Below are 13,661 nucleotides of genomic sequence, written 5' to 3'. Positions count from 1 at the left end.
TAAAAAAACCAACAGAGGCCCAATGTGTGGGTCCCAGCTCAAACCAAGACCCAGATGCAGCAGCTGTTTTTTAAAATGTGGGCTCTTAAAAAGCAGAGGCAGCATCTGGGATCAAGCATGAAAGGCAATTGCTCAGTCCCAGCTCTTGCCATTTCTCCTGCTGTGCCTGCACCTTTTAGCTGGCTCCCGCGTCCTCCGCAGCAAGAAAAGCCGCTCTGCGTCTCCCTGGTCTGCTGGGGGGGAAGTGCCCCCCACGCCGCCGGAGGCAGCGACAGTGGGGGAGGCACCCAGTACTAGCTGCACCCCCCCTTCGCCCTGTTCGTAACTACGGGGCCGACTTAAGTCGGACTGACGTAACCTGGGTACTGCCTGTATGCGAAAAGGAGCTCTCAGGGATGGTAAGGCCATTGTGAAGAAACTCATGGTTGAGGATGTGAGGGAGAATCCTAAATCTAAGTTTTTTGTTTTTTTAAGGTGACAAATCTGAGGAACTGTCCAAGACTAAGGTGTCATTAGATGTGGGTTTAGAGCAAACTGATCAATACCAGATTATATTCACCAGCAAGTTCTGAAGGAACTCAAATAGCCCGTAACCTATCATTTAAGCCAGCTTCTGTATCTGATGACTAGAAGAGAGCTAATATTAAAGGCCAATTGTTTTAAAAAGCTCCTGAGTTTATAATGGCAATTTCAGGCCATTAAGCCTGACTTCAGTATGGGCAAACTGGTTTAAGCTATCCTCAAGGACAGACACATGCAGGGCTCAGCAAAACCATTTATCTACTCACCCGTAGTGAATAGATTTCAGCTGGGCACCCTGTTCACCAGCAGGGCAGGCGCATGGGCGGATTTCGCCATGGTTTGTCGAGCCCTGGACATGTGAACATGATTTTTGAGGGGAAAAAGTCAAAATGTCACCAATCTACTAGAATTTTCTGAGGGGGGTCAACAAGCATGTGGACAACAGGGATCCAGTGGATATAGTGTACTTATATTTTCAGAAAGCCTTTGACAAGGCCCCTTCCCTTCGACAAGGCTCTTAAGCAAAGTGAGCTGCCTGGGATAGGCAAGAAGATCCTCTTCTCATGGATCAGTAACTGGTTAAAAGATAGACAAGTGTCAGAATAAATGGTCAGCTTTCAGAAGAGATGTAAATAGTTGTGTCCTCACAGCTCTGTACTGGGACCAGAACTATTCAACATATTCATGAATGATCTGGGAGACTGCAATAAACAGTGACATGGCAAGAATTGCAGAAGATATAAAACTACTCAAAATACTTAAATCCAAAGCAGACTATGAAGAATTAGAAAGGGATCTAAAAGCTAGATGACTGAGCAACAAAATTAAATTAAATGTTGATAATGCACACTGGAAAACAACCCCAATTATGTATAAAAATTATGAGACCTAAATTAGCTATCGCTATTAAAAACGATTGAGTCACCATGGACGATTCTCATCCACTCAACATGCAGCAGCAGTCAAAAACACAAACAATCATTAGGGAAGGGTCAGAAGACGAAAAGGTTCCATTGCTTCTGTATAATTTACTCTTAGGGGGATTCTATGCAAAAAATTTAGTTCTGCACACAATATTGTAAAGTTCTGCAAAATTCTGCCAGTCACACCAGTTTCAGTTATTTCAGTAAAATACCTGTCAGCAAACGTCTGAAACAATACAGACTAGGGATATAAGTGATTAATTTACTAGTCCACTATCAGATAAGCAAAAGCTCACCAGATAGTCACCTAGTCACTTCCCTCGTTGCCATTATCAGAAAGAAGCAGCAAGGGAGGGAGCCAGCTTCGAAGCCAGTTCCCCCAAACTCCATCTCTGTGGCAGGGGCAGGGACACAGTGGCAGTGTTCCACCTTTGAAATATACAAGAGTCCCCCGGGGCTCTTGTACATTCCAAAGGCGGAATGCAGAACTGGCAGGATCTTGCTACATTTCAAAGTGGAAGTGCCCTTACTGACTAATCAAAGAGTCAACTAAAAGTCCATCTAATTTTAACATGCCTAATACAGACAAATATTTCTCAAGAGAGTTAAAGAACTCTGACAAGCCAGTGTACAGTCCAGCTGGGGAGCCACTCAATCCTAACTTTCACCCCCTCTGAGCCCTGCTGAAGGACTCCTCTCTCCTCCCCTCTTCCCCTCCCACTCATTCATGCCCAGACACCTGCCCTTCTACCCTTTGGAGCCCAGAGATAGAGGGAAAAACAGCCTGATACTCAGTCCTGGGCTTGCACAGAGTTTCCTGCACACCACCTGCTCCTTCCCTCAAAGCATGTGGGGAGCTGCAACTGCCAGGATGGGCAAACCTTTTGGCCTGAGGGCCACATCATTTATGGAGAACCACGAATACGGGCTGGAGGAGAGGGCTGTGGTGCCAGAAGGGTGCAGGAGGATGTTTAAGGCAGGGGCTTGAGGTGCAAGCTCTGGCTGGCTGCCACTTACCTCAGTCAACAACCAGTCAATGGTGCAGTGGGGGTAAGGCATGCTCCCTACCTGTCCTGATCCCAAACGACTCCCAGAAAACCAATGTCCTGCAGTAGCTCCTAGGGCTGGGCGACATGTGGCTCCATGTGCTGTCACTGCAGCTACTGTTCCTGCAGCTTCTGTTGGTTCCCCGTTCCTGGGAATAGGAGCTGCAGGGTCAGTGCTTACCAGTGAGAGCAGTATACAGAACCCTCTCCCTCTCTCCCCCACCCCAACCCACAGGAAGCTGCAAGGACATGCCAGCTGCTTCCAGGAGGCAGGGAACATGTATTAGCCCCACTGTGCTACTGGACTGGTAATCCTAAGCACTGGAATAAAGCCCAACAAATACAGCCCAGACTCCATCATTTGTCCAATCCTGCTCTAGCTCTCTCCCCAGTAGTATCTTCTGTATGAAAGCTGGGTACAGTGGTGACCAGCAGCACTGCAGTCTATTTCTTCAGAGAAAAGGAAGCTCTGAGTAAAATGCATTCATTTCTGCAAAATTTTGTATTGTGTTGTGAAGCAGAATTCCTCCAGAAGTAATATAAATCCCTGATAAACCTATATCTACATGCCTACAGCTGTGATCCTTCCATCTCAAAGATAATAGAATTGGAAAAGATACAGGAAAAAACAGCAACAAAAATGAAACAGCTTCTGTATGAAATTAATATGGCTTGAATTTTTCAGCCAGGAAAGCCAGGAAAGAGACTGGGGGAGAAGCATAATGGTCTATAAAATGACTGGTGTGGTGAAAGTGAATAAGGAAGTGTTATTTACTCCTTTGTAGAACACAAGAACTAGGGGAACACAAAGTGAAATAGGCGACAGATTTAAAAAACAAAACAAAAAATACTTCTTCCCCCAATATGCAGTCAACCTGTGGAATTTTGCTAGATGTCCTTGTGAAGCCAAGGACATTAACAGGGTTCAAAAAAGAACTACATATATTCATGGAGAGTAAGTCCATCAATGGCTGTTAACTAGGGATGGAATGTGTGGCAAGTCACTGCTAGGAAAGTCCTTGATCAGTTCCTGCCATCCCAAACAATCAGTGGGAATGGACAGGGGCTGGGTAAATAGTGATTGCCAGGAACTGCCCATGACTCCAAGCCTCTTCAGCAGGAGAGAAAAGAGGGGAAGACAGAGAAGGGAGGTAGAGAGGAGGAGGGGAAGGCAGGAGCCTACTAGGTCTTGCTAGTCAGTCCAAACCCTGTAAATAGTGGGAAACTAGGGAAGTTAAATTTAGATAAACTAATCAAATAGTCGATGGAATTTTCATGGACTGATTAGTTGATAAGGGTGCTTCCGCTTTGAAATGTAGCAAGAGCAGCCACCCAAGAGCCCCATCAACTAATCGATGCAAAATCCATCAACTATTCAATTACTTGATATTTAACATCCCTAGTTTAGGGATGTAAGTGACTAATCAACGAGCAAAAGCTTATTGGATAGTCAACTAGTCTCCCTTCCTCCCTCACCTCTATCAGGAGGGAGTATTGAGGGGAACCAACTTAAGAGCCAGTTCCTCCCAGCTCCACGGTAGGGAGCAGTGGTACAGCAGCAGCATTCCACTTTTGAAATGTACAAGAGACCCCAGCTGGGGCTCTTGTACATTTCAAAGTGGAAGCGCTGCTAGCCCTGGGTTCTATATAGCATTTCAATCTTTGAAATGCATAAAAGCCCCTATATAAAAATCCTACTTTTAGCCATCTTATCAGGCCAAGATACAGGCCTTATTTTCTTGGCAGGGTAAGCAACAGAAAGGCCTCCAAGACTTCATAAGAGAGCAGATCAGTGTACCACAGAAACTCTTGCACTGGATGATAAGTTCCCAGGAGGTGATGGCAACTATGCCTCAGGATTGGGGCTCTAATACTAGCCAAACAGCTTTTCCATGCACTTTTGAATGGGTTGCCATAGGCACCCACAGGATGAAACAAGGCAATGTGGGCTCCCCAGACTGGCCACCTATCTGACTGGAGACACATCAGCTGCCTACTTGGCACTAACTAATGAACAGGCCAAAGATTATGAGGTGATGAGGTGTAGAAGGGGGAACAATCCTGGATCAGATTGAACTATCAACTGAAAAATAACTGTAGAAGTTTTGGAGCTGTACAGGGCAAGAGATTTTTGGCCCTGAGCTTTTGCCCAGAAATTTACTGACTGGGCTATGTGGTGGCTAAGGCCAGATACAGAAATGGCAGAAGAGATAATGACCAGGTGATCCTAGAACAATCTGCACATGGCCTCCTTGAAAATATGCAAATCTGGGTCCAGTGTTACCAGCCAAACATGGTAGCATCTGCTGTCAATCCGGCTGAGGAATATGCAAACAGACTTTCCTTGGAGAGGAGCAACAGGCTGGGACTTGGGCTAGAGGGAGAAGAAACCCTTAAGAACTTCCTGTCAGGAAAGGCTTCAAGAAAAATAAAGAAGAGACTAAGGAGGCCCCTAACTGCCCAGAACAGTTTGTCTATTAGTAGTGAGGATGGCAGGGACACCTATAGCAGGACTGACTGAAAATAAAATGCAAGCTAGACAAATTTAGGTCTGGACAAATGGTGGCCAGTCCTTACTCTTTCTTCTTCTTTCAAGCATCCCCATTGGATGGGGAGGAAGCCCCCGGGCATGGTGGATGCCTTGGTTTGCTCCCTTGTTCAGTAAGAGCTGGTGAAGCAATAATGGTTTATCCCTAAAGCATGAACCATTGAGTGCATCCTCAGGGATTAGAGGTCCTGTTTCACTATTCATAATGCTTAGTGGTTAAACTCAGCCTACTTCCAAGCAAGTGCCTTTGCTGCAGCAGGGCAGCAAAGCCTCCTCCCTGAGAGCGGGTAGGCAAGGGCTGCCAGCTCTGCTCCTGCAGAGATGGCTCCACTGTGTGTAATTTTTAATGGTTACACAGCAACCACATTAAACAAATTTTAACACCCTACTATCTGTTTATGTAGTGACCTTATATTTTCTACCTTAGGTATACCTCTAGTAATTGTTCCTAGAATTGTGTTTTTTTCCAGCTGCTGTTGTGCATTGAGCAGATGTCTTTAGACAACTAGCTCTGACTCCTAAATCTTGAGCAGTTGCTAATCAGCAGAGAGTTTTTAATTAGCATGTTACTTTCTCTGTTATCACTCGTTTGCTCATTCTATAAATTTACCTATCCCAAACTGGTCCCTCTAAAAACAAACTATCCCCTAAAAATACACACACACCCCCAACCCCCAATAAGATAACATTTGAAAAACTGGCCCAATGGGTCAGTGCTAGAACTGGCAAAATAAATGGGAACCTAAGACTCAAAGTACTTGCTAATCCGTTCATTAGTTCCTTAGCGGCACCATTCATGCAGGGATCCTCAAACTTAACTGCACTGTAACACATCCTTTCTAATTTTTTCCATTCATGTACATCGAGGCATGTGTGAATGTGCACCACCAGTAGAAACACATGCTGCTTTCTGTGAGTGCTCTTCTAATCAGATGGGCAACACCTGAATCTCTCCTGAGATGCTACTAAGGATGGGAATAGTTTACCTGTAAACATCACCCTGACCGGAAGATGCTTACTGGTTATGGTTAACCGGCAGAGGCTGGAACAACCGCTCCGCACCCACCACGGACAGGGGAACGCTCCAGCGTGGCGTGCCCCACTGCGCTCCAGCCTTGCCGAACCAGGCCCGCAAGGCTCAGAAACCGCCCCCGCCCGCGGTTTGGGCCACCCGACAGCTGGGAGCGGCTGAGCCGGGATAGGCGGCCCGCTTCGCTACAGCCCCGCGCCACAAGCGGGGTGGTGGCGCGGGCAGGAGACCGGCCCCACGGGGTAAATCTGCTCCCCGCCCAGGGCGAGCTCGGTGCCCTCTCCCCGCCCGCGGGGCCGCACAAGGACCCAGCCTGAGGGAGGCTGCGGGCTTCCGCCCCGCCCCCCGCCGGCGCCTGCGCCTCGCTCCCCGGGCCCCTCTGTGCGGGAAGGGGGGGTGGCTCCCCCCTCCCCCCACGAGAGCGAGACCCACGAGGCCGGGGGGGGGGGGGCGCCTCTTCGGGCCCCTTTTGCCTCCAACGCTGAGGCGGCGGCTCCGAATGACTCGTCTCCTCCGCGGCTGCTCGCGGCCCGACGCCTCCGCGGCCGGGGAGGGGGGAGCGAAACGCGCCCCTCGTCGGGTGCGGGGCCCCTACCTGGCTCCAGGTGACGAGCTGATTGCTGGGCGCCTCCCCCAGCAGCGCCCACAGCTTGCTCAGGAAGGCCGGGACCCCCGCGCTCGCCGCTGCCGCCGCCTGCTGCTGCTTCATTGTCGCTGGAGGAGCCTCTCTCTCGCCTGCTCCGGACCGGCCGCGTGCGCGCATGCGCACTTGCCTCTCGCGGCCCTCACGCGCCTGCGCGCGCGTATGGGCTTCCCCGCCCGGAGCACACGCCCTTTACATAACGGGCCCACGTGCAGCGCCCTCACGTGCCACAACAGCGCCAGCCCAGCGTTGCTATTGGTGGGAAGGCGGAACGGCGCAAAGGACCTGTGCGACTGAGCAGCGCGAGGGTGGAGCCTCGCCCGCAGATTCGATGTCAATAAGGAGCCGCCCAGCCAATCGGGGAGCGACGCTCTGCTTGGGCGGGGGACACGTGCGTGCTCTGCACGTGAGAGACAAGGTGGGGGCCGCTGCCTACAGCGCAGGAAAACAGGAGTGGGCGGGGCCGGGCCTGGCTTGGAGGCGGCTGCCGAGACAAAGGCGTGGGGAGAGGCCGGAAGAAGCCTTCGCTCCCTTGTTCCCATTAACCCGTTACCTACTTAAAGAGGCAAGGAGTGAACACGGGAAAGGGCTTTCAGGAAATAATGCACCCTAACTGCGACCCTGTACCTTTACCTTGCAGTTAGCATTGTCAATGCCACTGGACTGGGTCTTAATCTCATTCTACCCTATTTCACTTACAACTTTAGATGCAGACAGCATTTTTAATCCTCACTTCTTTTGCATTAGCTTCACAGCTGCTGGGGATCCAGATGTCTTTTAGTTGTTTAATGTCACACATTATTTTATCTGAGAAACATGGGTTCTGAAATGTCAGTGTTTCTGGACTGCCTCTATAGCTTAGTGTTCCTTTTGGCACAATCAGCAATGAGGGGTCTCTGCCTTGTAAAGGGGTATAGTGACTAATAATGAGGAAAAGTAGCTGAGATAATGTCATTTATTGCTCCAACTTCTGTTGGTACAAGAGACAAGCTTTTGAGTTTAGAGCCTTTGTAAGTTGGTTCAATAAATGGCATTGCCTCTCTAATAATTTACAGGGGTTCTCATAACATATTTTTGGTACCCTTCAATTTTTTCTGGAGGCTGCTCTGACAGTTTTTCCTAAAATAATTAACTTTAGGAAAAACAAACATGTAGATACACCCATCTAAATCATTTTAATTCATGTAGTTTTTTTGTCAGTGTCAATTAAAATATGGGAAACCATTCCATTTGAGGTGGAAGCATTTGCGAATCCACCATGAATAGCAAGCTTCACATATACTGGGAGCCCTGGCTCCCGGCCCCAGCAATGAACTCTCTGAGGCTCCTGAATTGACTGCGGTGGCTGGGAGCCACAGAGAACTCGCTGCAACAGCCAGGAGCCACAGGAAACTTACCGTGGCTCTTGGCAGCTGGGACGAACTCATGTGGCTAATGGGAGCCATGAGGAACACTGCAGCTCCTGGCCATGTCACTTCCCTTCCCTTCCCAAAGCCAGGCCAGGAGACCTGCAAATACGTGGAACTGCGAATAGCGAGAGTCTCCTCCTTTGTTGTACAATTGTATCTATACTGTCCCTAACAGAAACAGAAATCATATGCTTTGCAGGTTCTTGTCTATTGTTTCTTTTGCTTCTTGGTAGCTAGTAAGTCTGATTCTGTGAAAAGTGATAGTTGTATGTGTTGTGTAAAGCCTCCGCTCAATATGGTATAATGTGAATGTAAATTTTGTAACCTTTGGAGCTCTGTAACCTTCGATTATGTGAAAAAGAGATAAGGAGGTTACTCACCTTCCTGTAACTGACGTTCTTCGAGATGAGCATCCCTGGGGGTGTTCCACATCAGGTGTTGATCATTCCAGCACTTCTTGACGGATTTTTCTAAGCAGTATATTGGGGGCCACGCATGTGCGGCACGTGCAAGTCTCCCCCAGTGCCATCGCGCATGCGCAGCCCCCTCCCTTCAGTTCCTTCTCTATCCGGAACCCGGCAAAGAATGTGCTATAGGTGTTATCATAAGGGCATTCCGAAGTAGAGGGGAGGAAGGAACGGGAGTGGAGCACCCCCAGGGACGCTCATCTTGAAGAACGTCAGTTACAGGAAGGTGAGTAACCTCCTTTTCTTCTTCGAGAGGCGTCCGTGGGAGCATTCCACATCAGGTGACTTCAAAGCAATATTTTCCTGTGGAGGTAGGAACTTTGGATCAGGTAAGTATTCCATTTGTAGTACAGCTTTCACTAGTTTGGTATGCTGGAGGGGTCCTGAAATGAGTACATTATGTTTTGCAAAAGTGTTTTCTAATGACCACGTGGCTGCTGCACATATGTCATTCAGTGGAATTTTTCTCAGGTGTGCGATGGACGTGGTGACTGCTCTTGTGGAGTGTGCCTGAATCAGAATTGGCGAAGGTAGGTTGTTTAGCGAATAACAAGTAGCAATGCATTCTGAGGTCCAATGTGACAATCTCTGTGATTAAATTTGTTTTCATTTACTATGATCTGCAATGGAGACGAAAAGTTGAGAAGAGAATCTGAAAGATTTTATTCTGTCGACGGAGAAGGAGAGAGCCCTTCTGACGTCTAAGTTGTACATCTGAGCTTCAAATGCATTGGTGTGGGGCTTTGGAAAAAATACTGGTAAATATATTGTCTGATTCAAGTGGAAAGGGGAGCGCACCTTGGGTAGGAATTTTGGATGAGATCACATTATGACCTTATCCTTAAAAAAAAAAAAATTGTGAAAGGTGGTTCTGCCATCAGGGCCGCCATCTCGCTCACTCTGTGGGCTGATGTTATTGCTACCAGGAATGCCGTCTTTAAGGATAAATGGCATAGGAAGCATGTTGCTATGGGTTTGAATGGTGGTTTTGTGAGAGTTGTTAATACCAAGTATAAGTCCCAAGGCTCTTGAGGGGTATAGAGCCTGCAGACCTTTCAGAAATTGCTTGGTTATTGGGTGTGCGAAGACTGTGGTGTCTTCCACTGGTGCGTGGAAGGTTGTAATGGCTGCTAAGTGGACCCTGATAGAGCTGAGGTAGAGATGTGATTGTTTGAGGTGTAATAGATTTTCCAAGATAGCAGGGAATGGAGTGTCTTGCAGCCATATATTATGAGAGGTCGTCCAGTGAACAAATTGAGTCCATTTGCTCATTTATGTTTTTCTTGTTGCAGGTGGTCTGCTTTGTAACAGGACATCATGGACTTGTTGAGAGCATTGCAGTTCTATGCCCGTGAACCAGGTACCACTCCTTAAGATGGAGTGTGCGAAACTGAGGGTGAGGATACGTAATCCCTGGTTGATGCAGATTGTTGGGATTGTTCAGAAGCGTGATTGGTTGATGTAGTGCCAGCCTGTGTATGATGGGAAACCACGGTTGTCGGGGCCAGCAGGACGCGATGAGGATAATTTTTGCTTCATCCTTCAGAGCCTTTATGAGGACTCTGTTGAGGAGAGGAAATGGGTAAAGGCGTAATGCATGGGTGCATTTCAAATTATAACAAGAGCATCCCCGGAGGACTCTTTCCCCATGTCCACCCTGGAGCAATAACTTGGGTGTTTTTTGTTGGTTGCAGTGGCAAATAAATCTATATCTGGGAAACCCTATTGATTGAATATGTCTCTGAGGAGTGCATAGCCGAGTTCCCATTCGTGTTCTTGTAGCAGGGTTCTGCTGAGGGCATCTGCCATGGAATTGAGGACCCCAAGAAGGTGCCAAGCAGATATACAACCGTATCGGGCTAGACACCAATTCCAAAGTGCTATAGCTACCGAGAGTAGAGTGTGTGAATGGGCGCTGCCTTGCCTGTTTTTATAGAACATGCATGGGGTGCTGTCTGTATATATTTTTACATGGATCCCTGTGATCTTGAGTAGCAGTTCTTGGCATGCCAGACAAACTGCCCTGAGTTCAAGGGCATTGATATGGAGCATGCAGTCTGCCGGGGACCATAGGCCGTGTGCTGTGCGGTCTTCTGTATGGGTACCGCATCCCATAAGGATGCGTCTGTAGTGATAACTTCAGAGGGGTCTCAGGTTCGAAAAAGGATGCCTACGCACAGGTTGGGTGATTTTGTCCACCAGTGTAGGGATGCTTTCACTGGTTGTGGCAGTGTGAGCATTTTGGTCATAGGATGGACGTGTGGCTTGTATTTGAGTCAGAATCTCCCACTGAGAAAAGAATGCCCAGTACTCCCAATTTAGTTATCTCTGTTACAAGTGTTCACAACTCCCTTGTAAGAACTGGCATCACAAAGACGACCCAGAACCATTTGGCACCATAGATAAGAAAGAGAAATACGTGACCCCACGGGTATAAAGATGGGTCCAGCAGCACACTCACTCTGAGCATCAATCTACCATCTACCTGCTGGTCGGGTTAGGTAATTGCCTCCCAAGGTCCACGGGGACGCCCACCTCGTATTCATCTTTCTGAGGAATTGAGGGACCGATCCTAGCCTGACACGTTGGAATCGAGAGACGCAGAAGGGGGTAAAAATTGTACCCGTATGCGTCCTTTGGTTTTAGTGCATGCATAGAATAGAGCTCTTTAAAGATTAAGCTGTCACTTGGTACCATTACTTTATATCTCCTTTTTCCTTTGTAACCATTTTAAGCTCTGTATTTGCTAGCAATTAAGAAATAGAACAATAGCCATTGTAACCACATGCTTTATAAGCCCCTTTATTAAACCTGTAACTGTTTAAGCTTATAACTGATTTCTTCTGTTGCTGTTAACAGAACCAGACACAATCAAAAGAACTCCAGCCGGTCATAGGGGCAGACGCAGACAGAGCTGGGCGTTGGGTCCTGTCGCCTCCATGGGACAGACCCCCTGGGGCATCCGTCCGCCTTCTTTAGGCTGCCTGCTGCGGAGGGACCTTGTGTCCTAGCAGCTAAAGACTCGGGTGTATAACACAAACACACACACACTACACACTGCCCTGACCATCTGCTGACAGGCTCCTAGTTGGTCCACCTCTTGTTGTAGTATGATTTCGTGAGAGGGGTCCCTGAAGAGGGATGGGGTGGGTGGTTGGGGTGGAGTGGGGGAGAGAAAGGGGATGGTGTAACCGAGGGAGATAGTTTGAATTACCCATTTATCAGTGGTAATAGCTACCCAACTTGATAGGAATGGTAATAAATGAAAATGGAAAGGGTTGGAACTAATCTCAAGCTCTGGTGCATATGGTGTAGTTTTATATCTCTTGACTGTTGTTTCAAATTTGCTTGTTGGATTGGGATGAGCAGTTGGGGTTATTAGTCTGAGGGCGACGTCTGTGTTGTCTGTTCCGCCCCCTCTGGTGGTATATGGGGCATGGTCTTGCCTCTGATACTGGTAAGTGAATTGTGAGTACCTAGGTCTCTGATATGGTTGGTACCTGTACCGTCTTGGTCTCGTCATAGGGGTTTGGATACTGAGTGACCGCAATATGGCTCTGGAATCCTTCATTGACTGGAGCAACTCATTGGTTCTTCGTCGAAAACAGCTTTTCTCCATCGAGTGGAAGATCTTCTACTGATGGTTGTACGTGGCTGGGAAAGGCAGAAGAGTAAAATCATGAGGTTCGTCTCATAGTGACAGCTGTTGCCGTAGTCCTCGTAGCTGTTTCTGCTGCATCAAGTGCAGCTTGCAGGGCTATTTGTGATATTATCTGGCCTTCTGAAACGAGAGCCTTAAACTGTGCCGTTTTGCTATCAGGGATGTCTTCAATAAAAATATTGAATTTTGTGTCATTCTTGAAGTCGTATTTACTGAGTAAGGCAGCGTAGTTCACCACCCTCATCTGAAGAGTGGCCGAGGCATAAACCTTCTTTCCGAAGGAGTCCAAATGTTTGTCCTTTTCAGATGGTGTGGAACAATTTTGTTGTTTGTTTCTCTGCTGCACAGCATCTACTATGGGGGAATTGGGTGGAGGATGTGAAAAGAGAAATTGGGAACCCTTGGGGGGAACACTGTTTTCGATCAGCTTTCCTGCATGTTGGTGGGATGGATGCAGGTGTTTACCATAGGATTTTTAGCAGGCTCCAAGATGGCTGGGTTAATAGGGAGTGCAATTTTTGGTGCTGTGCTGGACTGGAGAATGTTAGCAAGTTCATGTTGAGAAACCCGATCTTCCTCCATAGATATATGCAAATCATTAGCAACTCTTTTAAATAAATCTTGGAAAGAGGAGAGATCGTCGGTGATAGGTGGCAGCATTGCCTCCTCCATGCCTGGGGCTGCATTTGAGTGTAATAGAGATACAGAAGCCGACATTTAAGAACAATGGCTTTCACTGTCATTTCCCCTCAGAGAGCTATGGGGTGACAGATTTAAGGGAGAGCAGGGCTTCGCCCTATACTTGGTCTTACATGGTCTTTTTCAATATTGTTGAAGGGGTTGATTAAACATTTGCCACTGTGGGGGGCAAAGCACAGGCAGTGGCATCCAAAAATAAGGAGCCATTTGAGCTCTGAGAAAATCTGGTTGTTGCTGATAAGCATATAATCTAGAACCCTCCCTAGAAAGCTGAGGTGAAAAAGCAGGCAAACACTCTTCCTCATCCCCTGATGGGGGGCAAGGAGGGGAAGTCAGAATTATCAGACAATGGAGATTGAGGATGTATGTTATCAGTCAGAATAGGGGAATGTAGAGTGGAGAAATTGCCAGGTCTTTGTGATCCTTGTAGCTAATGAGGGGCATATGCAGCATGGATAGCCCTGCTAACTATAAACAAACTGCCTGCACTGCTGAAGCAGCCTTCGCCTGAGGTTTTGCCCTTGGTAACGACCTCGTGAGGTGATTTGTGAGGAGATTCCTCGGTGCTCTGCCATGATGGGAGCTGGAAGAACTCCTACGGCCGGTGGGAGGGCAAGCGCTGACGAATCAGACAGCGCGGAATGTGAGGCAGGCACAGGAAGACATGTTGCCTCAGTGAGGGCAGACTTTTAAACATTTTTATTGCCCTTTTG

The 13,661-nt window shown here is 47.8% G+C and overlaps 1 protein-coding gene and 1 long non-coding RNA gene across 3 annotated transcripts in view; one reads left to right on the top strand and one right to left on the bottom strand.

The window, feature by feature from the left end:
* HSF2 (heat shock transcription factor 2) overlaps positions 1 to 6,832 on the bottom strand; it is a 32,167-nt gene extending 25,335 nt beyond the window's left edge. Inside the window, exon 1 of the mRNA XM_075924067.2 lies at positions 6,665 to 6,832. Coding sequence (XP_075780182.2) covers positions 6,665 to 6,832 — 168 coding nt within the window. The remainder of the gene's footprint in view (positions 1 to 6,664) is intronic.
* A 142-nt stretch (positions 6,833 to 6,974) lies between these two features.
* Positions 6,975 to 11,632, top strand: LOC102462378 (uncharacterized). 2 transcript variants are annotated; one of them, XR_332699.5, is made up of 4 exons: positions 6,975 to 7,130; positions 9,060 to 9,118; positions 9,220 to 9,346; positions 9,881 to 11,632. It is a non-coding gene; the product is annotated as an uncharacterized LOC102462378 (long non-coding RNA). The 2 variants fall into 2 exon arrangements; XR_012902657.2 differs by lacking the exon at positions 6,975 to 7,130 and adding an exon at positions 7,139 to 7,277.
* The last annotated feature ends 2,029 nt before the right edge of the window (positions 11,633 to 13,661 follow it).

Source organism: Pelodiscus sinensis, chromosome 3, assembly GCF_052426305.1.
Source record: "Pelodiscus sinensis isolate ZL-2025 chromosome 3, ASM5242630v1, whole genome shotgun sequence".
Taxonomy (NCBI): Eukaryota; Metazoa; Chordata; order Testudines; family Trionychidae; genus Pelodiscus; species Pelodiscus sinensis.
This window is presented reverse-complemented; position numbering and strand designations above follow the sequence as displayed.